We start from the raw sequence: 25803 nt of genomic DNA on the forward strand, positions 1-25803 counted from the left end.
AGTAGCTAAGGCCTTCAGGGACTAGGGCTGGGATGCCTGTCACATGCCTATGTGGTGACAGGGCCTAGGTTTGCAGCCAGCTCTGCTTCTGACGCGGCTCTCTTCTCCTGCTGTGATTCCCCTGGGCTCCAGCTCAGGGACAGGACAGGCCCTTGGAAGCCAGAGATGGCACATTCTAGTCCCTACCCTCAGCATCTGGCATGGAGCCCTTGCCTGCCCTGTGTGCTGGGGCTGGAGATGGGATTCCTATGGATACATCTGTCTTTTTGAGAACAGCCAGGAGCTGGCTTCTCAACCCAGAGGGGGGAGGGAGTGGGAAATGTCCCCAGAGGCTGCTGTCCACCTCTGCCTGCCAGATAATGGGTGGGTGACCTGGACCGGCCATTGCAGGAAAGCCGTGAATTGTGTGTGGAGTGCCAGGCAGCTCCCATTAAATTATTAAAGCCATCCCTCAAGGGGAGCAAACTGAGTATGTGGAGGGAAGCGCCACGTGCATGTATGTGCCCTGTTAGGACAGTGACCTTGATGCTAGGGGAGGCAGGGAAAGGTTGCTCTGAGGAAGCTAATTTTGTGTTGAAGGACAGTAGGGGTTGGTAGGAAGGCTCAGAGAAGGCCAGGTCAGGGGTCATCAAGTCTTACGGGTGTAGTGACCTGGCCAGAGAAGTAAGAGCTGGGTTTGCTTCTAGAATACCTTCTCTCATACCGGTCTCTACTCGGGCTTCCCACTTTTTGCTTTCTGAAACGGTTTCTCTGTGTAGTCCTGGCTGTCCTAGAATTCTCTGTAGACCAGGCTGGCTTCGAACTCAGGGATCCGCCTGCCTTTCTGCCTGTGCCTCTCAAGTGCCAGGATTAAAGGCATGTGCCACCACCGTGGGTGGCCGCCCACTTTTACTTGTCCTCATTTCCCCCTGAGTTTGTCTTTGTGTCTGTGTGAGGATGGCCGCTCATACTCATGCACATGATGTCCAGGCATGTAGAGGTCAGAAGTCACCTCAGGTGCTGGCAACCTTACCAAACTCTGTGTAAGTATATGCAGCCGTGTGCACATACAAGCTAGAGGGAGCACAGGATGGCCAGCTTGTCGTGTGGTGTGGGATGCAAACTCTCATCCTCATGACTGGAGATCAACCCTCTTCATTGCTGGGCTATCTCTGCACATGCACAGCCCTCCCCCTCCCCCCATACACCCCGGCCCACATCACACACACATATCCCCTGAGCATACTTGGTTTTCTCGCATTGGGTCTCCCATTGGCTCACTGTCTCAGGCTGGAGCTAGAGTACCTTTCAGCTTGTGCCCTGTCTGCCTGAGATGAAGTCAAGGGAAGAAAGGGGACAGGAGATGGAGAGGGAAGAGAGAGGAGCCAGACACTGGAAGGAGAACGTGGGCACATAATCAGGCCAGCCTCGCGCTGTCCTGCGGCTGACCGATGGCCATAAGCACACTGGTGATTGGAGGCATATGAAGGAGTGATTATACCACTCCCAGCTGTTGGCTCTGCCACTAGGGCCTAGCACAGGTGGACTGACCCCTGACAAACTGCCAAGGGTCGCACAGCCTGTCACACCCATCCTGCAACAGCCGCATCTGTCCCCATCAGACTGTCTTGTTTTTCAGGGCCCCACCCGTCAAAGAGAGCAGCTTCGTGGAAAAGATGAAGAAAACGGTGAGACTCCTATTTCTGCTTTTAGTAGAGCATGCGGTGGTGGGTACCAGGGGGGCCCAGGAGAGCTGAGGGCTACTGGAACCGAGCAGGTCAGGATGCTAAGGACATCTTCATCTTACCACAGCAAGAGAGATTTTAGCTCCTGCAGATTCTGGTATCTTGTGAATGGGAATCATGGACCCCCACAGATGCCAAAGGACCACATCCGCTGTTGGATGGAGGGCTGCTGTCCATGCTTTCCATCCTCACCTTCTCGGGTTTTTTAAGATTTATTTTATGTATGTGAGTCTATTGTTGCTGCCTTCAGACACATTATAGCCCATTATGGATGGTTTTGAGCCACCATGTGGTTGCTGGGACTGGAACTCAGGACCTCTGGAAGAACAGTCAGTGCTTTTAACCTCTGAGCCATCTCTCCAGCCCTCACCTTCCCTTCTCATACTCAGTGTTAGGTTGCGTTTTCCCTGGGTCAGAGTGTGATCTTGAGAAATGAGGGTGAGATTCCTTTGACTGCAGTTCTTTGGGTGACATCTGCCCTCTTCCATCACAGCATCTGTGACAGCCAGGAGAGAGAGGACCCCTAGGAGGGCTCCATTTGCCAGGCCTGCGCTGTGTCTCCAGCCCCTTTACTGACCCCGTGTGTCTGCCTTTTCCCTCAGGGAAGGAACATTATTGTATTCTATGGCTCCCAGACGGGAACCGCGGAGGAGTTTGCCAACCGGCTGTCCAAGGATGCCCACCGCTATGGGATGCGAGGCATGTCCGCAGACCCTGAAGAATATGACTTGGTGAGTGTGCCCCACCCTGCTGCTCAAGTGTGAGGGACCCCATGATGCCTCTTCCTCGGCTATGGAAGGTGTTGGATGGTGTCATCTCAGAGAGCTCTAAGCCCGTCTTATGTTGAGGCTCTTAGTAACTCGTACGTTAAAGCTGAGGACAGAGTCATGGTGGGGTTGGGAGAGGCTATGGTTAGGGCCAGTGGAGTCCCTTCTCATCCATATGCCATCCTGCCCATGCTGTTCCTCGTAAGCCAGTACAGGATACGACAGACCCCAGCCATGTCCTTAAGGGCTAGGGCAGGAGCACCATTGCCCCTGACTCTCCGCCAGCTCAGCAGGCTTATTCTTCTGGTACTGCCTACCCCATCCCCTTACACGGCTGGCTCTGTGCAGTGCACGAAACTGCCATCAGTCCCGGGAAGGGAGGGAGCAGGTGGCCTAGGAGTGGCCTCGAGCTTCCATGTAAGGTCACTGACAGCACAAACTCACCCCAGTGCCCTTCTGGAGAGACGTCCCTGTAGAGTGCCCCTTGTCTCGTAGCCTCCCTCTCCTGAATACCCACTCCTGCCATGGGGGTCTTCTTCCATCTCCAGACTTGGTTTTAGATTGACGGGAGAGGGTATGAAGGGCTTCCTGGCAAGCCTGCCTGCCTGCCTGCCGCTCTGTTCCACAGCGGTGGGCTCAGGCCGAGGTGGTGACACCCCTGTCTCTCTAGGCCGACCTGAGCAGCCTGCCTGAGATCGACAAGTCCCTCGTAGTCTTCTGCATGGCCACATACGGAGAAGGCGACCCCACCGACAACGCGCAGGACTTCTATGATTGGCTGCAGGAGACTGACGTGGACCTCACGGGTGTCAAGTTTGCTGTGAGTCCCCACAGAACCCTGTGGGCACATGCCGGCCTGTGGCAGCTCCCCAGAACCCTAGCATTCTCCTGTGGAAACTGTTCCTCCACACATTGACAGGGCAGGTAGCTTCCAGCAGAGGGCCTGAGCCTTCCTCTGCTGGAGCCACTCCCAGAGTGTCCCCTCCGTGCTACCAGCTGGTCCCCAGGAACACTGGTTACAGGATGAAAAGCTAAAACAGTATAATTTGTCCAAGCAAGGAAGACTGGAGCCTCTAGCTAAGCTGCGTTTGAGACATAGGACTGGTTGTAAAAGGAGCTACCTCTAGGCTGCAGGTCTCCTAAGCAGCCATCAGCTGTTCTTCTCAGGGCCCATAGAGCCAGAGACTTCCAGTGCCGGGTACAGTCCACCCCGAGGACATCAGACGGGCTGCAGTCCTGGCCTCAGAGCCTCTCTGCTGTCCACACAGGTGTTTGGTCTCGGGAACAAGACCTATGAGCACTTCAACGCCATGGGCAAGTATGTGGACCAGCGGCTGGAGCAGCTTGGCGCCCAACGCATCTTTGAGTTGGGCCTTGGTGATGACGACGGGAAGTAAGTGCCACACCCCAGTTGGCGCGGGTCCTAGCCTGTCATGTGGGCCAGCCTCTTACCCCTAGCAGGGGTGAGAGCAGGCTGGGGGCTAGCCTGGCCAACCCTCTCCTCTCCTCTCTCTCCAGCTTGGAAGAGGATTTCATCACATGGAGGGAGCAGTTCTGGCCAGCTGTGTGCGAGTTCTTCGGGGTGGAAGCCACTGGGGAGGAGTCGAGGCAAGTGCAAGGCCACAGCTGGGGCCCTTGGGACATAGTGAGGCGTGGTGTGTGTGGCAAGAGCTCAGACATAGGATGGGGAGACCCTTGCTATAGGGGAAGGGGCTCCCTGAAGGTGAGCGGGGTGAAGTGGGGTCTCCCTACTGTCCGTGTGGCGTCACCAGGACACTGGCTTTCCTCCCATCTGTGCTCCATGGCCAGCCTGGCCTCTCAGGCCCTCGGGGGTCCACCTCAGCCTGTCTCTTACATCTGCCACAGGGTCCCCTGCTGTCACACATCTTCCACCCAGGTCTCCTTTAGCTCAAGCCCTTTCTCTCTCTGGCTCACCCCGAAGCTTCCCTCTTCCCTGCCCTGACCACAGCCTTGGTTTCTCTCTTCCCAGCATCCGCCAGTACGAGCTCGTGGTCCACGAAAACATGGACACAGCCAAGGTGTACACGGGTGAGATGGGCCGTCTGAAGAGCTACGAGAACCAGAAACCGTGAGTGGAGGAAGGGACGTGGGGAGATGCGTTTCCCTCCAGAGTCACGTGAATAAACACAGTGACTCAACTTGTACCCTATCGTGTCCATTGTCTGGAAGGGTACAAGTTGCCCAAGGGGCAGGTGCTAGTCCCCACTCAGGCCCTAGGAGCTAAGCCATGTTAAAATCGGGCAGAAAGTCCCATTCCTTCCTTAGAATCCACCACCATTGGGCATGCAGCTCAAATGGCTGAGTGCTTCCGTAACACATGTGAGGCCCCGGGTTCCGTTCCCAGGACGGCATAAGCATGGGCATGGTAGCAGAGGGTCCACAGCTATCTTATCCTCGGCGGCATAGCGGCTTGCAAGGCAAGCCTGGGACACATGAGAAAGGTCCAAATCATGTCACCCGCTCTGACCCTTCCTACCTCTCGGTGCTGCCCAGAGTCACGCTGGAGCCCTCCTTAGTCATCCTGGTCACATGGAGTCAAGCCAGCCATCCTGCTGGCCCAGACTGTGATCCCCAAATGTGAGGGTGAAAAGCAAATGGCATGCAGCCATCTCAGGACCTAGGCAGCTCCCACCGCTGCCCAGTCCCCCACAGGCAGCATGCAGAGGGTCTCAAGTATCTTAGGGGCCAGCCTGCTTTCCTGTCTGTGTCCCTTTGGCTTACACATTTCATTATACTTATTGGGTAGGGACAGCCCTTGCAGTATTCTGCTTGGCTCTTTCATGTCCCTGGAAGGCTCAGAGGCCTCCCCACCAGTTCTTGCTCTCGGGGATCGTGTAAGCCCGTCCCAAGCAAGTCACTGACCTCCTATCTTCCCATCAGCCCCTTTGATGCCAAGAATCCATTCCTGGCTGCTGTCACCACGAACCGGAAGCTGAACCAAGGCACTGAGCGGCATCTAATGCACCTGGAATTGGACATCTCAGACTCCAAGATCAGGTACCTGCTTCCTCCAGTCTCCCCCGCGGCAAGCCTGGCCCCGAGTCCTCTGCGTGCTTCCTCCTGACCCTTGCACTTCCGTCTAGGTATGAATCTGGAGATCATGTGGCTGTGTACCCAGCCAACGACTCAACCCTGGTCAACCAGATTGGGGAGATCCTGGGGGCTGACCTGGATGTCATCATGTCTCTAAACAATCTTGATGGTAAGTTCCAGAATTGAGGACCTTGTCTAGGCCTGAAAGTTGAGCCTTCAGGTGCTAAAGACCCATGTCCCAAGACACCATCTGTATATCTGGCTTACTGTCTATCCCCTGTGATAGTTATAGAAGACCCCCTTGGCCAGGAGGCAGAGCCAGCCTGCTTCCCATGTAGCTGGAAAAGCCATCAGCCACCACGTCCTCCTGGACAAGGGCTGCTAAACCAAGTCTTGTGTCTTAGGCCCGGGGTTCTCAACTCTCTCAGTGGCTGTGGGCTGCTGGCTCCCTGCTCCTGGGCTTCCATCCTCACTCATAAATGCAAGAACTGGGGTCAGCAGCCCTCGGCACCCACTAGGTAGGGCCCGTGGTGCACAGATGCTAGAGGATGCTCTGACCCAGGGCCTTTCACTGTGGACAAGGCAGCTGGTACCCACCCAAGTCCTGCCTCTGCCCTCAGGGACTTCCAATCAGAGCTCATGAACCAGGAGCTGGTTTCTGTTCAATCTAGCCACTCCCCTTCCCCCAGCACATACACTGGGCTTCCTCTAAGACCTGGCGCCTATCATGGGCACTTCCTGCCTGGCCTGAAGTTCAAGCCTGGCAGAAAGCTTGAGCCTTGTCACACACAGTCAGGGAGGCAAATGAGAGCAGGCTGGGGTGCCAGCTTCCTGCTCACAAAGGCCTGCAGCATCTAAGGGGGCGAGCCTCCAACTCCACCCTATTCATCTCCTGCTGCAGAGGAGTCGAATAAGAAGCATCCGTTCCCCTGCCCCACCACCTACCGCACGGCCCTCACCTACTACCTGGACATCACTAACCCACCTCGCACCAACGTGCTCTATGAGCTGGCCCAGTACGCCTCAGAGCCCTCGGAGCAGGAACACCTGCACAAGATGGCATCGTCCTCCGGCGAGGGCAAGGTGAGCCTGCGCACCCCGTCTCCACATCCCGCCCACTACATACACGCTGCCCCCCAGGCTGCCCATCCCCTCCGTCCGTGTCCCCCCAGGAGCTGTACCTGAGCTGGGTGGTGGAGGCCCGGAGGCACATCCTAGCCATTCTCCAAGACTACCCGTCCCTGCGGCCACCCATCGACCACCTGTGCGAGCTCCTCCCGCGGCTGCAGGCCCGCTACTATTCCATTGCCTCGTCGTCTAAGGTGAAGGGCACCAGCTCTGTTAGGGAGGGCGGTGGCCGCCGGATGGCCGCCGAGGAAGGGCCTCTCGGTGGTTGAAGCCCAGCTCACACCAGCCCTTCCCCCAGGTCCATCCCAACTCCGTGCACATCTGCGCCGTGGCTGTGGAGTATGAAGCGAAGTCTGGACGAGTGAACAAGGGGGTGGCCACGAGCTGGCTTCGGGCCAAGGAACCAGCAGGAGAGAATGGCCGCCGGGCCCTGGTCCCCATGTTCGTCCGCAAGTCCCAGTTCCGCTTGCCTTTCAAGCCCACCACGCCTGTTATCATGGTGGGCCCCGGCACTGGGGTTGCCCCTTTCATGGGCTTCATCCAGGAGCGAGCTTGGCTTCGAGAGCAAGGTAAGCCATGGGGGCGCTGGTTCGTGGTCAGCCCGGGCCGGGCCAGGCCAGAGCTCCCCTTCACCATCGCCGCACCCCTGCCCAGGCAAGGAGGTCGGAGAGACGCTGCTCTACTACGGCTGCCGGCGCTCGGATGAGGACTATCTGTACCGCGAGGAGCTGGCGCGCTTCCACAAGGACGGCGCCCTCACACAGCTTAATGTGGCCTTTTCCCGGGAGCAGGCCCACAAGGTGAGATGGGCGGCTGCGCCCACGGGCTGGGCCGCCCCAGGAAGGTGGTGCTGTGGGGTCCCGACCCTGCTCACCGCCGCCCCCTCCCCCAGGTCTATGTTCAGCACCTGCTCAAGAGGGACAAAGAGCACCTGTGGAAGCTGATCCACGAAGGCGGTGCCCACATCTATGTCTGCGGGTGAGTACAAGGGACAGGGGAGGCAGAGTGCTAAGGACCCGCCTATGGGGTGGCTCCACCCACAACCTTCCGCCACACCTTCTTGTCCCCTCTTCTCCACCTAGGGATGCTCGAAATATGGCCAAAGATGTGCAGAACACATTCTATGACATCGTGGCCGAGTTTGGGCCCATGGAGCACACCCAGGCTGTGGACTATGTTAAGAAGCTGATGACCAAGGGCCGCTACTCCCTGGATGTATGGAGCTAGGAGCTGCCGCCCCCCACCCCTTGCTCCCTGTAATCACGCCCTTAACTTCCTCCTGCCGACCTCCACCGCTGGTGGTTCCTGCCCGGCCTGGACACAGGGAGGCCCAGGGACTGACTCCTCCAGGCCTGAGTGATGCCCTCCTGGGCCCTTAGGCAGAGCCTGGTCCATTGTACGGGGCAGCCTAGCCCAGCCCAGGGCACATGGCAAGAGGGACTGGACCCACCTTTGGGTGATGGGTGCCTTAGGTCCCCAGCAGCTGTACAGAAGGGGCTCTTCTCTCCACAGAGCTGGGGTGCAGCCCCAACATGTGATTTTGAATGAGTGTAAATAATTTTAAATAACCTGGCCCTTGGAATAAAGCTGTTTTCTGTATTTGCCTGGTGTTGATTGAGTTTTTATATGGGGTCAATCTTAGGATCTGCTGCAGTTAGACACCCCTCCCCCCCCCCCAGAGGAGCCAAGAGTCAGTGCCTTGCTGGGGCCCCAAGCCTTGTGTCCCTTGCGCAAACACATCCACAGTCCATCAGTCCATGCCTCTCTTCCTTTATTGAGGCCTAGAGCCCGAATCCTGCAAGCTGGGCTCCAGGCCCAGGCCTTCCTCAGGGCCCACAGAGCCCACAAAGCCCAGGGGGCACAGAAGGGAACCCCCTACACAAGGGGTAACCCCAACCTGCTGCCCCACCTGGCACACAGGTCAAAAAGCCCCTTTGGGGCTGGCATCAGATCTAGCTTAGTCCTTCTTGTTCCCGTGCTGCTGGCTGTGAAACTTCTGATGCACCACTCGGAGGGTGGTGAAGAAATTGCCGAGGAAGAGGAGGAGGAAGGGGAGGCCACACATGAGCACCTGCAGGGTAGGGAAGGAAGGCCAAGGTCAGGACAGTCAAGGTCTAAATGGGACCTCTAGCACATCCATCCCTTCCGGACCCCTGGCTCACCTGCCACTCCTTGCACTCGGGGTCCCGGGCCAAGTTAAACAATGTCAGCGCATTAAAGAGCTGCCAGAACTGTAAAGGACAGACAGAGTCTGCTCAGTAAGTGTCGTGTTCAGTGGGGCTCGAGCCAGAGGTGGACACCCAAGGGGTGGATGAGGACACCCGGGTGTGACTTACGTGTCCAAAGAAGAGGAACGGAAGCAGGAAGGTGAGGCCTCTCCACATCCAGGACTGAAAGCCCTCTGTGGCGGGTATTAAAAAAGCAGAGGTAGTGGCTAGGCTGGAAGGATTGGGTGGGTACCTTCCTCAGGAAAGCCCTGCTCCCCCATTTCCCCACGGCTGCACAACAGGGCCAACTGACTCACCTACGGTGAGATCCATCGTGTGTCGCTCGCCCAGGGCTCGCAGGCGGTACAGGCACCCGCTCTGATAGTAATACTGCAGGAATTGCACAAAGCCTAGGTGACACAAAGCAGCACGCTGAGCATGTTAGACCCGCTCCAGGCCGCAGCTTCTCTGCCCCCTTGTCCCCTCCCCAGCAAGGGAACTCACTCTGGTACATGGAGAAAGACAGGAACTGGTTCCGGAACTTCTGGTACATGAGTCCATCTGGCCTACATTTCGGGAGGAATCAGAGGAAGGGAGGCATAAGGCCCGGATCTTCCGCCTCACGCCATTCCCCTACCAGCTGAGGTCTGGGTCACTCACCAGGTCAGCATGACTCCTGACAGGAATGTGGACACATAATGATGGAAAACCCACCAGCCTTTGATCCTGTAAGAGGGCATCTGTTAGATACTCCTGCGGGACCGGACCCCACAGAGAGCACGAGGCGTGGCACGACCCGCCCTGCTGCGCACGCGCACCTGGAACCATTGTTGATAAGGATGCTCTCCCGGATGGTCAGCGTGCAGTAATACCAGACCAGCAGGAAGTTGAAGGCTGCGTCCGTCACCCTGGGGAGTGGGGAACAAAGAACTGATACCAGAGCCTGGCCCCTGACACTGTCCCAACCCAGACCGAGACCGAGACCCTCACCTGGAGTTGAGCAGGAAGCGGCAGGTGAAGGAGATGACGATGAGGATGATGGTGAGGTAGAGCTTGAATTTCTCGTACTCGTCTTTGTAAGCGAACCTGGTGGGGAGAGGGACGCGCGCGTTCATGGGCAGGCCGCCTGAGGCAGGGGAAGGTCACAGACCAGCCTGGAGAATTGGACCCAGAAACCAAGACCACACCAACCCAAGTCAGGGTAGAGGCGGATGGAAGCCTGGGGGAGACCCAGCCCTTGGCAACGACCTCCACATACTTAGCCTGCTTGCTCAGAAGTGTCACGTTGACATTCCCCAGAACCAGACTCAGGTACAACCTAAGGGACAGAGAGAGGCCTCGGTGACAGAGGAACAAAGAGCACAGTCCAGAGCTTGCAGTGTCCCTGCGGCCATGCTATACTGCTCTAAACTCCAGGGGGCGCCACTGAGCAACTACACATCCTGCCTGCTCCTGAATCCTGCCCTCCCTCCGGGTAAACAGTGTCGCTAGCCCTGAAGTGTTTTGCCTGGGACCTCCCTCTGTTGGCACCTTGAGAGCCCTAGCCGTGTGGTCCTCTGGGAGAAACTATCCCCATATCCCAGACTTGGGTCTGGGCATGGGGAGTTGGCATCGCAGGAGACGGGCTCCATTGCTGTTTGTTGTTTTCCTTGTCTTTTTTTTTTTTTAAATGTGGACACAATTTTTTTTTTTTTTTTTTTTTTTTTTTTTTTTTTTTTTAGTTTTTTGAGACAGGGTTTCTCTGTGTAGCCCTGGCTGTCCTGGCACTCACTTTGTAGACCAGGCTGGCCTCGAACTCAGAAATCCGCCTGCCTCTGCCTCCAGAGTGCTGGGATTAAAGGCGTGCGCCACCACTCCCGGCACAATTTTTTTTTTAAAGATTTATTTATTTTTATTATATGTAAGTATACTGTAGCTGTCTTCAGACACTCCAGAAGAGGGCGTCAGATCTCATTACAGGTGGTTGTGAGCCACCATGTGGTTGCTGGGATTTGAACTTCAGAACTTTAGAAGAGCAGTCAAGTGCTCTTACCCACTGAGCCATCTCACCAGCCCCCTGTTTTCCTTGTCTTGTTTTGATTTTTTTGTTTTTTCGAGACAGGGTTTCCCTGTGTAACCTTGGCTGTTCTGGAACTCCACTGCAGACCAGTCTGGCCTCAAACTCAGAAATCCACATGGCTCTGCTGGATTAAAAGTGTGTCGCAGCACCACCTAGCTTCCCTTTCTTAATGTGTATGTGTCTGTGCTGGGATTAGAGGCATGCACCACCACTGCCCAGCTTATTCTTCGCTTTTTCAACCTCAAGAAACTCAGCACAGAGTGCCCTTCAGTGTGTCCCATACATAGCCACCTCGTTCCCACCTCAGTGGCCTCTCTTCAAAACTCCAGGCTGAGGATGGCTCAGCTGGTAAGAGTGCTACCTAGCACCACATAGACTCACACCTGTAACACCTGTAATCCCAGGACTTGGGAAATTGAGGCAGGAGGACCAGAGTTGAGGCTAGCCTGGGCTACAATAGACCCTAAAAAGGAGACCACCAAACTCAACAAACAAAACCAAGCTACTTGTACATCTACCCCTCTTACTGATAAAGCCCATCTGTCCTCAGGCAGAGCCACTCCAGGGTGTAAGCAACGCTGTGTCCTTTAGTAAGCAGCTGCACCCAGAAGGGCTTCTTGCTCCCATTCGGGCCTCAGAGCATAGATAGCAGAGAGATGCCGGAGGCTGCAAAGGAGGTTGGAAGCCCGTGAGCCTCTTCCCAGCGTCTCTGACCTAACATGGCGGTGATGAAACAGCACGATCAAAAGCAACTTGGGGAGGAGACACCGTTTATTTGGATGACCAATCCTGGATTTCAGTTCATCGAAGAAAGCCAAGACAGGAACTAAAACAAGGCAGGAGCTGATACAGAGACCAGGGAGGGATGAGGCTTACTGGCTTGCTCCGGATCACCTACTCAGCCTGCTTTCTTATAGAACCAGGGCCACCGCCCCAGGGCTGGCCCCGCCCACAGCGGGCGTGGCCTCCACCATCAAACGCTAGGAAAATGCTCCACAGGTTTGTCCCCACAGCCTGATCTTACAGAGGCATTCTCAGTTCATGGTCCCTCCTTTTAGATGACTCTAGTTTGTGTCAAGTTGACTAAATCTAGTCACCCCTTGTCAGCTTGACATTCAACACTATTTAACGATAACCTTTTGTTTCCTGGTCATCCCAAATCTCGTATTAATAGATATCACAACATAAAACACATTACCAAACTTGGAATTGGTAGACTTTACAAACTCAAACATTTTAAAAGTTCAGTCTCTAAAAAATTACAAAGTCCTGCTGGAGGGTGGCGGCCCATGACTTTAATCCCAGCCAGCACTCAGGGACTTAGGGAGGCAAAGGCAAGCAAGAGATTTCTGAGTTTGAGGCCAGCCTGATCTACAGAGGGAGTTCCAGAACATTAAGAGCTACACAGAGGCCGGACAGTGGTGGCACACGCCTTTAATCCCAGCACTCGGGAGGCAGAGGCAGGTGGATTTCTGAGTTCGAGGCCAGCCTGGTCTACAGAGTGAGTTCCAGGACAGCCAAAGTACACAAAGAAACCCTGTCTCAAAACAAGCAAACAAACAAACAAAACAAAACAAACAAACAAAAAAACCTACAAAATTCTTTTTAAAGACTAAAGTCTCTGTAAAACTCCAAAATTTCTGTCAAAGTCTCTCTACTGTGTACTCCTATAAAATCAAAATAAATACTTACGAGGGAAGAACCAGGACATAGGAAAACTCTGAACAAAAGCAGGCCAAATTCTAGCTGTGTAAACAACTCAGTATCCAGTGTTTATGACTCTTTTTTCTGAGCCCCCCTGAAGGGCCTGGGTTCCTTCTCTGGCTCCACCCTCTTCAGCCCACATCTCCTCTGCTCAGGCCAGCTCCACTGGGTGGGCCTGTCCTTGGTGATCATCCCATGGACACTTCCAAAATGCTGGGGTCTCCTGAAGCAACTGGGCAGCACTTTCACCAACAGCCTATGCCAGGCTCCCTTTAGGATGCCAAGCCTCAACTTCTCTCCATGACTCCTTCAATCCTGGGGTCAACTACTGAAACTTTACCTTGTAAAGTTTCAAGACTCTACTGGCCTCTCATAGTACCAAGTCTCAGGTCCTTCCCATGATCCTTTATGCCTTCAAAACCAGTACCACTTTTTTTTTTTTTTTTTTTTTTTTTTTGTTTTTTCGAGACAGGGTTTCTCTGTATAGCCCTGGCTGTCCTGGAACTCACTTTGTAGACCAGGCTGGCCTCGAACTCAGAAATCTGCCTGCCTCTGCTTCCCGAGTGCTGGGATTAAAGGCGTGCACCACCATGCCCGGCTTCAGTACCACTCTTCTACATAACCAAGTTTATCTGCCAGCACGAGAGACAATGTTAGCCACCTCTGGATCCAACACAGATTCTAAGGAGACACTTCCTCAAAGATTTCACCTCAATAGTGAATAATGCTGGTTTCTTATTATTATTTTGGTTTTGTTGTTGTTGTTGTTGTTTGTTTTGGTTTTTCAAGACAGGGTTTCTCTGTGTAGCCCTGGCTGTCCTGGAACTCACTTTGTAGACCAGGCTGGCCTTGAACTCAGAAATCCACCTGCCTCTGCCTCCCAAGTGCTAGGATTAAAGGCGTGTGCCACCACTGCCTGGCTATTTCATTTATTTTTGTTTTGCTTTTTGAGTCAGGATTTTTCTGTGTAGTCCTGGCTGTCTTGAAGCTCACTCTTTAGACCAGGCTGGCCTTGAACTCAGAGATCCACCTGCCTCTGTCTCCTGAGTGCCAGGACAAAAGGCATGCGCCACCAGCACCCAGGTTCTGGTTTCTTCTTAATCGCTGCTAATTCTTCAGCCCCAGCTGACCAGAACCACAGAACCTTAAATGTAAACAGCCAACACTCACAACAGAATCTTAAAACTTCCCTCTGAACTTCCCAAGCCAGGCCTCATTGCCTGCACTGCTCTCTCAATATTATCCTCCAACAGAACAATCCTCTGAGCTCTCAGCAGCCAGTGACTTTCTAGCCCAAAGTTCCAAAGTCCCCCAAACAACACACTCAGGTCTGCCACAGCAACACCTGACTAGCCTGGTACCAATTTTACTTAGTCAGGGTTACTACTGCTCTGATGAAACACCATGGCCAGATAGAACTCGAGGAGGAAATGGTTCATTCCGCTTACATATGCTGAACATGTCCACTGAGAGAAGCCAAGGCAAGAGCTCAAACTGTAAGGGAACCTGGAGGCAGGAGCTGATGCTGAGGCCATGGAGGGGGCTGCTTACTGGCTTGCTTCCCCTGGCTTGCTCAGCCTGCTTTCTTATAGAAAAGACCACCAGCCCAGTGATGGCACCACCCTCAATGGGCTGTGCCCTCCCCCAATCACTCATTAACAGGCTTGCCTACAGCCTGGTCTTATGGAGGCATTTTGTCAATTGAAGCGCCCTCCTCAGATGACACTAGCTTGACATAAAAACTATCTAGGACACAAACTCACTCCCCACACAGACCCAGCCCTGCCACCCAGGGCATCGGTCACGTTTTGCCAGCACTCTAAGGTCAAGTCAGCTAAGTCAGCCCTTGATTTAGTTTTTGGTTTTTATTTTATTTTTATATGGGTGTTTTGCTTGCAAGTATGTCTGTGTGCCTGATGCCCACGGAGGCCAGAAGGTGGTATCAGATCCTCTGGAAATGAAGTTACAGACTCGTAAACTACCAGGTAAGTGCTGGGAATTGAACCCTGGTCCCTTAGGGGAGCAGTTAGTGATCTTAACCATTAAGCCATCTCTCTAGACTCTTTGGTTTTGTTGTTGTTGATGGTGGTGTTTTTGTTTTGTTTTGTTTTGTTTTTGGAAGAGCATCTTATTATTTAGCCTTGGTTGCCTGAAACACACTACGCTGACCAGGCTAACTTTGAACTCACTATGTAGTCAAAGAGGACCTTGGCCTCTCTCCATCCTCCTGCCTAAGCTTCCAGGGTAGTAGGACCACAGGCGTGAGCTAGCTCATTCTTTACCTCTGGAGATGACTTAGGCTACACTGGGAAGCTGTGTCTAGCCCTGGTGTGTGGTTAGATGTCCATTGCTGAGGCCCCAGTTCCCTGAACACTTCCCTTGAAGTTCCTACTACAGTGAGCTGTCAGACAGCCGGGCCATCAATATGTCCTCCTTTACTGACTGAATGACTGAGAGACAGGCTAGGGTGTCACATCCCTGGAGCTGGAAGAAGAAGGGGCTCACCCGTTCTTCTTAGGCAGATAGGCTTCCATGTCGAAGAAGAGGCCTTGGCGCTCTTTCATCTGGTTTTCCAGCTCCTGTGCAGCCTCCATGGACTCGGATGGGAGAGAGGGTCTGCATCTGGGAGTATGGCAGGAGTCAGGCAGGGCAGGTGGGAGAGCCCCAGTCCTGCAGGAACCCCTGTGGGAACCCTTTGGGACAGAGAAAAGGAACAAAACCCAGGGAGGAAGGATAGAAGAGCCATGCCAGGGGAAGCCCAGCAGAAAAGTCCCTCCCCACGTCAATCACCCACCCCCAGCAAGCCATCACACCCCCCTCACTTTTTCAGCACCAAGGCCAGCTCCTGGAGCCGCTTCTTCTGCCGTGTGATGGAGTTTGTACAGTTGACCTGGAGTTTGGTCAGCTCCTCTAGCTTGAGGCGATACAGGCGATGTGTTTCCTAGCATGAGGAGGAGGTGGTGGCTTTACTGGAGAACTGCCCCGGCAGGGAACTGGCTCTCTCAGAGGTCGAACTTTCTTTTTTTTTTTTTTTTTTTTTTTGGTTTTTCGAGACAGGGTTTCTCTGTGTAGCCCTGGCTGTCCTGGAACTCACTTTGTAGACCAGGCTGGCCTCGAACTAAGAAATCCACCTGCCTCTGCCTCCCAAGTGCTGGGATTAAAGGCGTGCACCACCACGCCCGGCGAGGTCAAACTTTCTGTGCTTGCCCAGGGACCTCCCAGAGATTGCTCCACTCCTGAGGCAAGCCAGGAGCTAGGCTTCTTCCTGTAATCTCAGACCCTCCGTGGTACATGTCCTCAACAACAGGTCAGTTGTCCCCAGCTCGGGCAGGCGTCTGGATTCTAAGTGGACTCTAGCCCAGTGGTTCTCAACCTTCCTAACACTGCAACCCTTTAATACAGTCCTCATGCTGTGCTGACCCACCCAACCACAAAATTGTTTTCATTGCTATTTCCTATCTGTAATTCTGCTATTTAGGTGACCCCTGTGAAAAGGTAATCCAATCTCCCTGGAGGGGTCGTGACCCACAGGCTGAGAACTGCTGCTCTCAAAGGGGCTGCCTAAACTCACCCCTTCCTTTCTCAGATCCTCCTACCTACCCAGCCTGAAAGAATGGAAATCAGGGATAGCCATGCTGCCTTCTACCCAGGCATTCCTGATGTTTCATCTCAGGTTAAAGGTCGTCAGGCTTCCCGCCCTACGGCCAGTCCCTCCCATCCACTCCCCTCCTGCAAGCACCTTTGGTCCAAAGCTTCCCCAAGTACTTTGCCCTGGTGGGTGAGCCTTGCAAGTTGCAGCCTAAACGAAGGGCAAGGGGCAGTGTGGGGAAATCAAGGCAGGGGCTGTGGTCATAGTGGTGATGGCAAAACTGGGAGACAAGGAGCTGTGTAAGTCTCTAGGGAGAGTTCTAGTGCCAGCATTCTGGGGAAACCTGGACACATGAGGCTAGGCAACAGTCCAATAGAGGCAAAGGTCTAACCTAGTCTCCTATTAGCCAGGCTCCACTATTTAGGTCTGTTTCTCATGCCAAAATAAGCTGCCGCATCCTCCTCAAACTCTAGCATGTGCCACCTCTGCCCAGTGACAGCCTTCCCGGAAGCACTGGCTTCCTTCTCTCTGGTATGGAGACAGAGTGGCCACAAACAACCCCATCCTGGGATGGGAGGTTTTCCAATGGTCGCTCTACCAATCCAGGAGGTCCTGGTATAGTCTGCCCCGCCCACCTCTCCCTACAAGAAAGAGCCACATGTTCTGGGCCTCTTCTTGTCCCTAGGTGGGCGCTGTCCCTCCGTCTCAGATGGCTGAGATTTCCCCAACCAGGCCCGAATTTTACCTAAACTTGCTTCCCTGCGGCGTTCAGCAGAGTTAGCCAAGGGCGGGGAAGGCGTTGTCCGGCTGCAAGTTTGCAGGGTAATTGACCCAAAAGGCTGGGCCCCGTTGGGTTCTGCCTCGGGTGACTGCTCTCTAGGAAGGGGACTGGGTCCCAGATCGGGTAGCAGTGCAGGGGGAGGGGCAACAGAAGAGTCCTGACCAGTTTTCAAGGCCTTTGCACAAAGTCGAGATATCCCGGTACAGAGGGATCCCGCCCAGGCACACCGGGGACGCGCGGGCAATCGGGGCTCCCATCAGACGTTTAAGAAGAAAAGTAGGGGAGAGTCTCGACCCCTGACCCCTCCGAGCTGCCTTATGTGTGACCTAGTACTGCCTGACCCTTGTCCCCGAGACAGAGACGTGGCTCGGGGCTTGGATGGCCGCAGGGACGCTCACCTGGATACCTTGGAAGTCCTGCTGCAGATCCTCCCAGTTGCGCAGGCAGTCGCCCAGCGGGTCCGGGGGCGGGGACTGCATGTCTTTGTCCACGCCACGGGCCGCGGGGAACCGCGAGTGGGGAGGACGGAGCTGCAACCCCGGCCGGCCGGAGAAGCCTCCGCCACCGCCCCCGTCCGCTTCCGGGCTCGCGCCGCCGTGACTGCCAACGGGAAAAGGCCCGGCGTAATCTGCGCGTGAGCCCCGCCCCTAGGAGCAGCCAATCAGAGCCAGGGACGAGAGCTGGGCGGGGACATAGGCCCGCAGGGCGTCTCCTCGACTTGAGACCAGAGCTGGGCGGCCAGCATTTTTACCCGAAAAGTCGCCTTCCTCGGACCACTCACAAACCAAGAAGACACGTGCTTCTAACACTTTGAAATTTTTAGATAGTGTCTCACTATGTAGCCCTGCCTGGTCTGGAACCAAGAAATCCCCCTGCCTCTGACTCGCCGCGTGCAGAGATTAAAAGCTTGAGCCACCTCATACTCTGCATACACTTTTGTCCTTGAGAAGCTGCGCCTCTCTAGGGACAGCCTTCGTTTCTCAGCTTTTATAGATACTCCTTTCCTGGCCCTGAGTCCTCCAAGCTCTCCTCCGTCCTTAACTTTTAGGCTGCCTCTCCTAAACTTCCCACCGTGTCCCTTCTGAAGCCTTACCAGTGGGGCTCAAGTTACAGACTCCTTATAGAACTTGCCCAGCATGCTGGAATTGCTCAGAGGGCAATTCACCCAAGCACCACACAATACATCAGATGCAGTGCGGGGCAGTGGTTAAAGGCAGCACACGCCTTTAATCCCAGTACTTGGAAGGCATAGGCAGGCGGATCTCTGAGTTCGAGGCCAGCCTGGTCTACAGAGTGAGTTCCAGGACAGCCAGGGCTACACAGAGAAACCCTGTCTGGGAGGGGTAGAGGTGGGGGGATCAGATGCAGAGGCGCATGCCAGTGATGCAAACATTTGGAAGGTGCAGGCGGAAGGATCAGAAGTTCCTGGTCACCCTCACCAAGGACACGCACGCACTCTACCTACCACCCACATGACACCCTACATTCTTCATCAGTCCCCTTGTAAGCGCCTTCACCTGGACTTGTTCTGAGTCTGAGGAAGTGCTTTTGGGACTTGTGGCCCATCAGGTGGCTCAGCAGATAAGAGTGCTTGTGGTCAAGTCTGGTGACCTCAGTTTGATCCCAGGACCCACGTTGTGAAAATAGAATCGGTTTCAGCAACGTGTTCTCTGACGTCCACACAGGTACCATGGCACGCCTAGACATCTAGAATAAAGCTGAAGAGAAGCTCAGCACTTATGAGCACTGGCTGCTCTTACAGAGGACCTGGCTTCAATGCCTAGGTCTACATAGTAGTTCACAACCATCTGTCACTCCAGTCCCTGGCGATCCAATACCCATCTCTGGCCTTCACTGGTACCAGGCCCACATATGTGGTGCATAGACATATATGCAGGCAAAAAAAGAAGTGCATGCAAGCAAGGCACAATGCAAAATTTTAAATATGGTGTAACAAAAATATGGAAGATGTTGTGGAATTTGGGGGGGTTGGGATGTGGCTCAGTTGGCAAATGCCTACTTGCAGGTAGGCTTGGGTTTGCTTCCTAGTACCACAAACTTGGTGTGGTGGTACAGGCCTGTATTCCTAGCAATTGGAAGAAAGAGACAAGAGAATCAGAAGTTCAAGGTCATCCTCAGCTACATAGGGACTTCCAGGATATCCTGGGCTACACGAGACTCTGTCTCAAGAGAAAAGGAAAAGAAAAGAAAAATTAAACCTGGGAGTGTGTGGTGGGAGCGCCAGAGCGTCTCCTTCACAGTGAGCTGGGGACAGAGTCTGTACACAGGGACTCAGAGGCGGTGGTCAGAGCTCTGGCTCTGGGAATGTGGCAAAGACCCCCCATTTTAGGGCCTCTGAAGTTTGGAGCATCCCTAAGGCTGGGTGGGAGGACCTGCACCCTGGGATAGACACGGTGACAGCTAGTCACAACACAAAGCATAGCAGGACTGGCAACATAAGCATCGCTGAGTACCCCTCCCCACCTCCCACCCCCTCACATGGGTAACCTCCAGAGTGAAGGTCCTCAGAGTGTGCCACAGCTGCGCCAGGACTGCAGTAGGCTCAGTGCAGCTCGCCTCCAGGTATGGAGGTGCCTGAGGAGCCAGAAGGAAAAGGGGTTCTGCTCTGCTGAGTGGACAGGGCCTGAGAAGGCCAGTCATAGTGGAACACATGGAATCCCAGCACTCAGATAAGAGGCAAGAAAGCAGCAGGGCTGAGGGTGGCCAAAGGTACATAATAAGGTAGAGAGATGACTCAGTGGTTCAGAGCACTGGCCACTTTTCCAGAGGATCCAGGTTTGGTTCCCAGCAAACACCGGCGGCTCACAACCATCTGTAACTCCAGTTCCAAGTGATGCAATGCCCCTTTCTGACATCTGTATGTCTGTATGGTGATACATAACCAGAGATGCAGGCAAGACATCTATATACATAAAACAAATAAATCTAAAATAAACTCTAAAGGTGTACAAAATGGATTAGAAGAGACCCAGAGCAGGGCTAGGTGTGTGGTTCAGTTGGTGGAGTGCCTGACCAGCACGCAGGAAGCCCTGGCTCCATCCCCAACACCAGATAAACCAAGTAGTGGTATACACTATAGTCTCAGCACTGGAGAGCTGGGAGCAGAAGAGTGGATTTAAATCCTTTCAGCTACAGAGTTTGAGGCCATGCCAGTCTATATGAAACCTTATCTCAAAAAACAAAAGGCTAAGCCCGTAGCTCAGTGATAGAGGGCGGGCTTGCCTAGCATGCAAAGCTCTCAGTCCGTGGCTTGCAACCTGTGGACCCTGACACCTTTAGGGGTTAAATGATCTTTTCACAGGGGTCTTCTGACACCATCAGAAAACACAGATATTTATATTACAATTTATAATGGTAGGAAAATTAGTTATGAAGTAGCAGTGAAATAATTTTGTGTTTGGGGGTCACTGTTGGGAGCAACTGTGCTTGAATGTTAACTGCCTTGTCAGCCATAAGTGCTTACTTACAAAGTCTTGGCCTTAGTGGAAAAGTCCTAGCTTAGTTGAGACCTCTGTGGGAAAGAACTAGCCCAGTGGAGAACAAACAGCGATAGATCTTAAAGTCAGGCAGAACAAATAGCTATAGATTTTAGTGGATAGGTACCTAGCAACCTGTTCTGTTCTTTCTGTACCCAGCCAAAATCCTGCTTTTGGGAACAGGTGCATTCCCCCAGAAACAAAGCGACTCTACATCATCCCCCTCCCCATATCATGCTTCTATTTGGGTATAAAACCTTCCTGGAAAAAATAAAATCTGTCAGCTTGATCAGATTTTGACTTGCTGTCCATTCTTTGCGTTTCTTGTTTCCCCATTCTCTTCCAGGTGATTCCCCAGTCCTCATTCACCGTCCTGCGGCTCGGGACAGGTCACCACATGAGAAACTGTATTAAAGGGTCGCAGTGTGTGGAAGGCTGAGAACCACTGCTCTAGGTTCAATCCTCAGTATTGGAGAACAACAACAACAACAACAAAACCAGTCTTAAGATGCAGATATGAACCTCCAGGCAGCACAAAGGTCTTCTCCAGGAGACTCCAAGTGCAAACCGAGCTCCTCCAGTCCCCCAAAGTCCCAACCAAGACTCCTCAGTGACCATAGCTGCATTCCAGGCAAAGGTCAGTAGATAGGCTCGGAGATGTCTGTGAGATATTCCCCATGGAGGACTTTCTCCCACTCCAGCAGCTGAGCCACCAAGGCCCGATTCGGACGCATGTTGGTTTTGCATTTCTTCACATGGGCCCAGGACCTCTGTGAATGCAGAGATAAGGAAGGCTTCAGGACAGGTGTTGGGACGCTTCCAGACCAGATCATAGCCAGCTCAGGGGGACAGGAGACACCTACCCAGAAGCCCACATGATGGCTTAGGACTAGATGCAGATGCAGGGGCTAGGGTGGGAGTTCATTTGGTAATGTGCTTTTGGAGCAAGCATGGGGAGCCAAGTCCAGTCCCCAGGACCCATAGACAAAAGCTGGCTGTGGTCACACTTGTAATCCTAGTGCTGGGGAAGTAGAGGCAGGGGGACTCCTGGGGCTCACAGGCCTACTTGCCTAGCTTAATTGTGGAGTTCTAGACCATGTCTAGAAAAGAAAAGAAAAGAAGAGAAGAGAAGAGAAGAGAAGAGAAGAGAAGAGAAGAGAAGAGAAGAGAAGAGAAAAGAGGGGGAGGGAGGAGGAAAGGGGAGGGGAGGAAGGGCAGGAAGAGGAGAAGAGAAGAGAGGAGAAGGTGGGGCCCCAGGCCTGATGATCTAAGTTTCACTCTAGTGATGCCTATGGTACGAGAAGAGGACTGACTCTGTACGTATGAATACATACACAAACGTGAACACACACACAGACACACACATTCAAAGGAACAAAGGGGAAAAATAATTTAAGCATGGATAGAATAGCAGGCTGGGTGAAGTCATCAGGGCAGGGAGCCCTGGACACAGGCTGGGCCATGGCCGAGCTCCTCAGCTTTGACTCTGTCTTCCACGGCTCCTATGAGACAACACACTCACGCTCCGTGCGTGGGCAGGTCAACTCCAGGCTGACCTGAGACACACAGCAGCGGCAACAAAGGTTTGCATTGAGACTGGTTGAGGGGGCTGGTGAGATGGCTCGGTGGGTAAGAGCACCCGACTGTTCTTCTGAAGGTCCGGAGTTCAAATCCCAGCAACCACATGGTGGCTCACAACCATCCATAACGAGATCTGACTCTGTCTTCTGGAGTGTCTGAAGACAGCTACAGTGTACTTACATATAATAAATAAATAAATCTAAAAAGAAAATGATTTTGAGACTGGTTGAATCTCTGGAGAGATAACAAGAACCACGGGCAGTTCTCCGAAGAGGGAAAGGCAAAGCTGGCTTCCTGCAGGTACTGCACACACAATATAGTTCAGATCTGTCACTATATGAATGAGGGTGCATAGCTAGCCTTCATCTGGGCTATAGACAGGGAGAATAGAAAGGCAAAATGATATCTTACGTGCTAGAGCGATGCCTCCGAGATTAAGATCATGTACTGCAGAGGACTTGAGTTTGGTTCCCAGCACCCACACCAGGCAGCTCACAAGCTCCTTTACCTCCAGCTCCAGAAGATATAATGACTTCTTCTGGCTTCTGAGGGCAACTGCACTCATGTGCACACAACCCCCCCTCCCCCACACACACACTAGAGCTAATAAACACAGCAAAACTGTAGAATAATAAATTCAATACGCAACTGTTCATTGTGCAACTATGTGTTAATGATAAACAATAGAAGGAGGAAGAGAAGAAGGAAAGAAGAGGAGGAGGAATAAGAGGAGGAGGAGGAATAAGAGGAGGAGGAGGAGGCAATGATGACGAATGCAACAAGAAATCAAAGGCTTGGAGAAATAGCTCAGCGATTAACAGCACACACTGCTCTTCCTGAGGACTCAGGATCACTTCCCAGCACCCACACGGCCCCATCCCTTGTGATACAAGGAAGCCTTCAGACCTGATGCTTTTGGCTTCCACCAGCACCTGCACACACATGATACATATATATACAGTGAAGTACAGACACATACACACTAAGAAAGAGAGAAGCCAGGCAGCGGCAGTGTATGCTTTTAATCTCCTTTAAGCACTCAGGGGGAAGATGCAGGAGGATCTCTGTGAGTTTGAGGCCAGCTTGGTCTACAGAGTGAGTTCCAGGATAGCCAGAGCTACACAGAGAAACCCTGTCTCAGGAAGAAAGAAAGAAAGAAAGAAAGAAAGAAAGAAAGAAAGAAAGAAAGAAAGAAAGAAAGAAAGAAAGAAAGAAAGAAAGAAAGAGAAAAGAAAAGGGAAAGGAAAAGAGAAAAGAAAAGAAAAGAAAAGAAAAGAAAAGAAAGGAAGAAGGGGAATGGAGGAGGGAGGGAGGGAGGGAGGGAGGGAGGGAGGGAGGGAGGGAAGAAGCCTGCTCTAAAGCATTGCCTTCAAAGCATGAGGTCTTGAGTTAATCCTAGGAAGTCACTACTTCCTCCCACTTACTTTACTCCCAGCACCGGGGAGCTGGAGACAGGTGGATCTGAACCACACACCCTAGGTTGAAAGTGTTAGACCAAGTTTGCCTGTCTAACCTGGGACAGAAATGTGATGCACCTGCCAGGGCACACTTGATGAGGGTCAGCAGGCTCTGGTCTTATGGCTACAAGGCCATGTTCTTCCTGCTACCTTTTGGGGCCCTTTGGGTGTTGAGCCTGGGCCTTCCTTGGGCTTTGGGTCCCAGCTATACTATCTGACTGTGCAGCCCAGGGACAGCACCCACACTTAGCACAGCTGCAAAAAAGCTAGGGAACATAACAGTATCTAAGCTGCAAGGTGACACTGTGAATGTGTCATTATATATAAAGAACAGAAAGGGCCAGGGCCAGGGCCAGGGAGACAAGGCTACACCCCCAACACTCAGGAGGAGGGGCTGGGGAGAAGGATTGTGAGTTCTAGCCTGGGTTACAATCATGAGTTCCCTGCAAGCCTGAGTTGTATAGCCAACTGCAGATGGACCTGGTTATATAGCGAGATCCTAGCCACTATGAACTATATAGTAAAATTTATGCAACATAGTGAACCCTATCTTTAAAAACAGGGGCAGCAAATGGGGACTATAGAGATGGCTTTGAGGTTTAGAGCACTTGATGCTCTTCCAGAGGCCCCAGGTTCAATTCCTGGCACTGATACAGTGGCTCACAAGTGGGTATGACTCCCTCTTCTCCCCTCTGAGGACACTGCATGCATGTTATGCACAAAACACAAGTAGAGAAACACCAATACACATAAAATAAAAATAAGCAGTTGGGTGGTGGTGGTACACGCCTTTAATCCCAGCACTCAAGAGGTAGAGGCAGGCGAATCTCTGAGTTCAAGGCCAGCCTGGTCTACAGAGTGAGTTCCAGGACAGTCAAGGTTACAGAGAGAAACCCTGTCTTGAATGAATGAATTAATTCATTAATTTCCTTATTATCGTGTTTTATATATAGGGTGTTCATGCTATATATAAGGTGGGGTACACATACCAGTATCCACTTGTGGAGGCCAACTGTTAAGTCAGGTCTCTCCTACAGGGCTACCTAGGTTCCAGGTATTAAACCCAGGTAGCCAGGCTTACCGGCAAGCAGACTTAGTCACCTTGTCAGCTGCCTCTCTATAGATCCTTAATGAGCACAGATATCAGAGGGTTCAACATGCCCACTGCACAGACACAGAGCCTGCCCCAACACAACAGCTCCATGTCACTCTCCTGTGGTCAAGCCCAGGCAAGGCTGTGCTGGCGAGCCAACTGCCGGGCAAGTGAGAAGCAAGCATTCCTAGTGACAGCAAAGGCAGCTGAAGCTCTAGAAGGCATCTCTGGGAAGAGTGCCAGTACTGGGACTTCCCAAAGAGGACAAAGATGGTGTGATGGTTTGTATATTCTTGGACCAGGGAGTGGCACCATTTGGAGGTGTGGCCTTGTTGGAATAGGTGTGATGGAGTAGGTGTGTCACTGTGGGTGTGGGTTTAAGACCCTCACCCTAGTTGCCTGGAAGTCAGTCTTCCACTAGCAGCCTTTGGATGAAGACGTAGAACTCTCAGCTCCTCCTGTGCCATGCCTGCCTGGATACTGCCATGCTCTCACCTTGCTAATAATGGATAGAACCTCTGAATCTGTAAGCCAGCCCCAATTAAATGTGTTTTATAAGACTTGCCTTGGTCATGGTGTCTGTTCACAGCAGTAAGACCCTATTATAGATGGCTACTGCAAACACAAGTGCCAGGGTTCCTCCAGAGTCCAGGCTTACCTGGACCTCAGGGACCCAGCATCTACCACTTGCAGGGACAAGCAGAGCAGGCAGCAAGGGCTGAACACACTCTTCAGGCCCTAACTTAGCTAGGAAAGGAGCCAAGCCAGAGGCTCACTTTACCCTCATCCCAACTGGCCAGGGCTGGAAGCCTCAGACTCTACTGTGACGTGGTCAGAAGGACTGAAACTGTCACAGTTGGATGGCTCAAAAGCTTTTGGGGTTTTGTTTTATCTTCCTAGTGATAGGTGGGGATCAAACTCAGGGCCTTATGGATTCCAGGCAAGTGCACTATTGCTGCTTACAGGAGAATTCTAGCAAAGAGCACTGAGCTCCTCCTGCAGGCCCTCTTTGGGGGATATCTAAGTTCTCCTGCACTGAGCCACAACCCCACTGGGGATTTCTAGGCAAGTGCTCTGCCACTCAGCCACACGCCCCAGGTTGAAATCTGGAGGTGCTTTAGATTCTGTTCACGCCCTCCGAGCCTGCAAGCAGGCTGTGTGT

General features: G+C 53.0%; 3 protein-coding genes across 10 annotated transcripts in view; 1 reads left to right on the top strand and 2 right to left on the bottom strand.

The window, feature by feature from the left end:
- Por (cytochrome p450 oxidoreductase) overlaps positions 1-8272 on the top strand; it is a 66870-nt gene extending 58598 nt beyond the window's left edge. For all 3 annotated transcript variants that reach the window (XM_085837274.1, XM_085837275.1, XM_021163114.2), the window contains exons 3-16: positions 1619-1667; positions 2327-2455; positions 3162-3311; positions 3760-3884; positions 4010-4099; positions 4482-4580; positions 5393-5509; positions 5596-5714; positions 6447-6628; positions 6718-6867; positions 6972-7242; positions 7328-7473; positions 7566-7651; positions 7756-8272. In XM_085837274.1, the coding sequence (XP_085693400.1) occupies positions 1619-1667; positions 2327-2455; positions 3162-3311; positions 3760-3884; positions 4010-4099; positions 4482-4580; positions 5393-5509; positions 5596-5714; positions 6447-6628; positions 6718-6867; positions 6972-7242; positions 7328-7473; positions 7566-7651; positions 7756-7900 (1858 nt within the window). In that variant the 3' untranslated portion in view covers positions 7901-8272. The remainder of the gene's footprint in view (positions 1-1618; positions 1668-2326; positions 2456-3161; positions 3312-3759; positions 3885-4009; positions 4100-4481; positions 4581-5392; positions 5510-5595; positions 5715-6446; positions 6629-6717; positions 6868-6971; positions 7243-7327; positions 7474-7565; positions 7652-7755) is intronic.
- A 155-nt stretch (positions 8273-8427) lies between these two features.
- Positions 8428-17621, bottom strand: Tmem120a (transmembrane protein 120A). Its single transcript, XM_085837276.1, has 12 exons — positions 17412-17621; positions 15466-15584; positions 15149-15265; positions 10139-10198; positions 9871-9966; positions 9699-9788; positions 9541-9606; positions 9385-9446; positions 9198-9290; positions 9010-9074; positions 8836-8904; positions 8428-8744 (listed from the first exon to the last, which is right to left on the bottom strand). Exons 1-12 carry the CDS (start codon positions 17490-17492, stop codon positions 8631-8633), a joined length of 1032 nt encoding a protein of 343 aa, XP_085693402.1. The 5' UTR covers positions 17493-17621; the 3' UTR covers positions 8428-8630.
- A 2724-nt stretch (positions 17622-20345) lies between these two features.
- Positions 20346-25803, bottom strand: part of Styxl1 (serine/threonine/tyrosine interacting like 1) — a 33275-nt gene continuing 27817 nt past the window's right edge. For all 6 annotated transcript variants that reach the window (XM_085837282.1, XM_085837279.1, XM_085837281.1 and 3 more), the window contains exon 9: positions 20346-21280. In XM_085837282.1, the coding sequence (XP_085693408.1) occupies positions 21149-21280 (132 nt within the window). In that variant the 3' untranslated portion in view covers positions 20346-21148. The remainder of the gene's footprint in view (positions 21281-25803) is intronic.

The sequence above is a fragment of the Mus caroli genome, unplaced genomic scaffold, assembly GCF_978045245.1.
Source record: "Mus caroli unplaced genomic scaffold, Mus_caroli_1 scaffold_4, whole genome shotgun sequence".
In the NCBI taxonomy this organism is placed as follows: domain Eukaryota; kingdom Metazoa; phylum Chordata; class Mammalia; order Rodentia; family Muridae; genus Mus; species Mus caroli.

Excerpts from the sequence above, each read along its gene's own strand:
- Tmem120a (XM_085837276.1), bottom strand. The coding sequence starts at position 17,492 with ATGCAGTCCCCGCCCCCGGACCCGCTGGGCGACTGCCTGCGCAACTGG. Across the intron at positions 15,585-17,411 it reads AGGACTTCCAAGGTATCCAG|GAAACACATCGCCTGTATCG; the intron begins GTGAGCGTCCCT and ends TCCTCATGCTAG. Across the intron at positions 9,607-9,698 it reads CTTATCAACAATGGTTCCAG|GATCAAAGGCTGGTGGGTTT; the intron begins GTGCGCGTGCGC and ends GCCCTCTTACAG.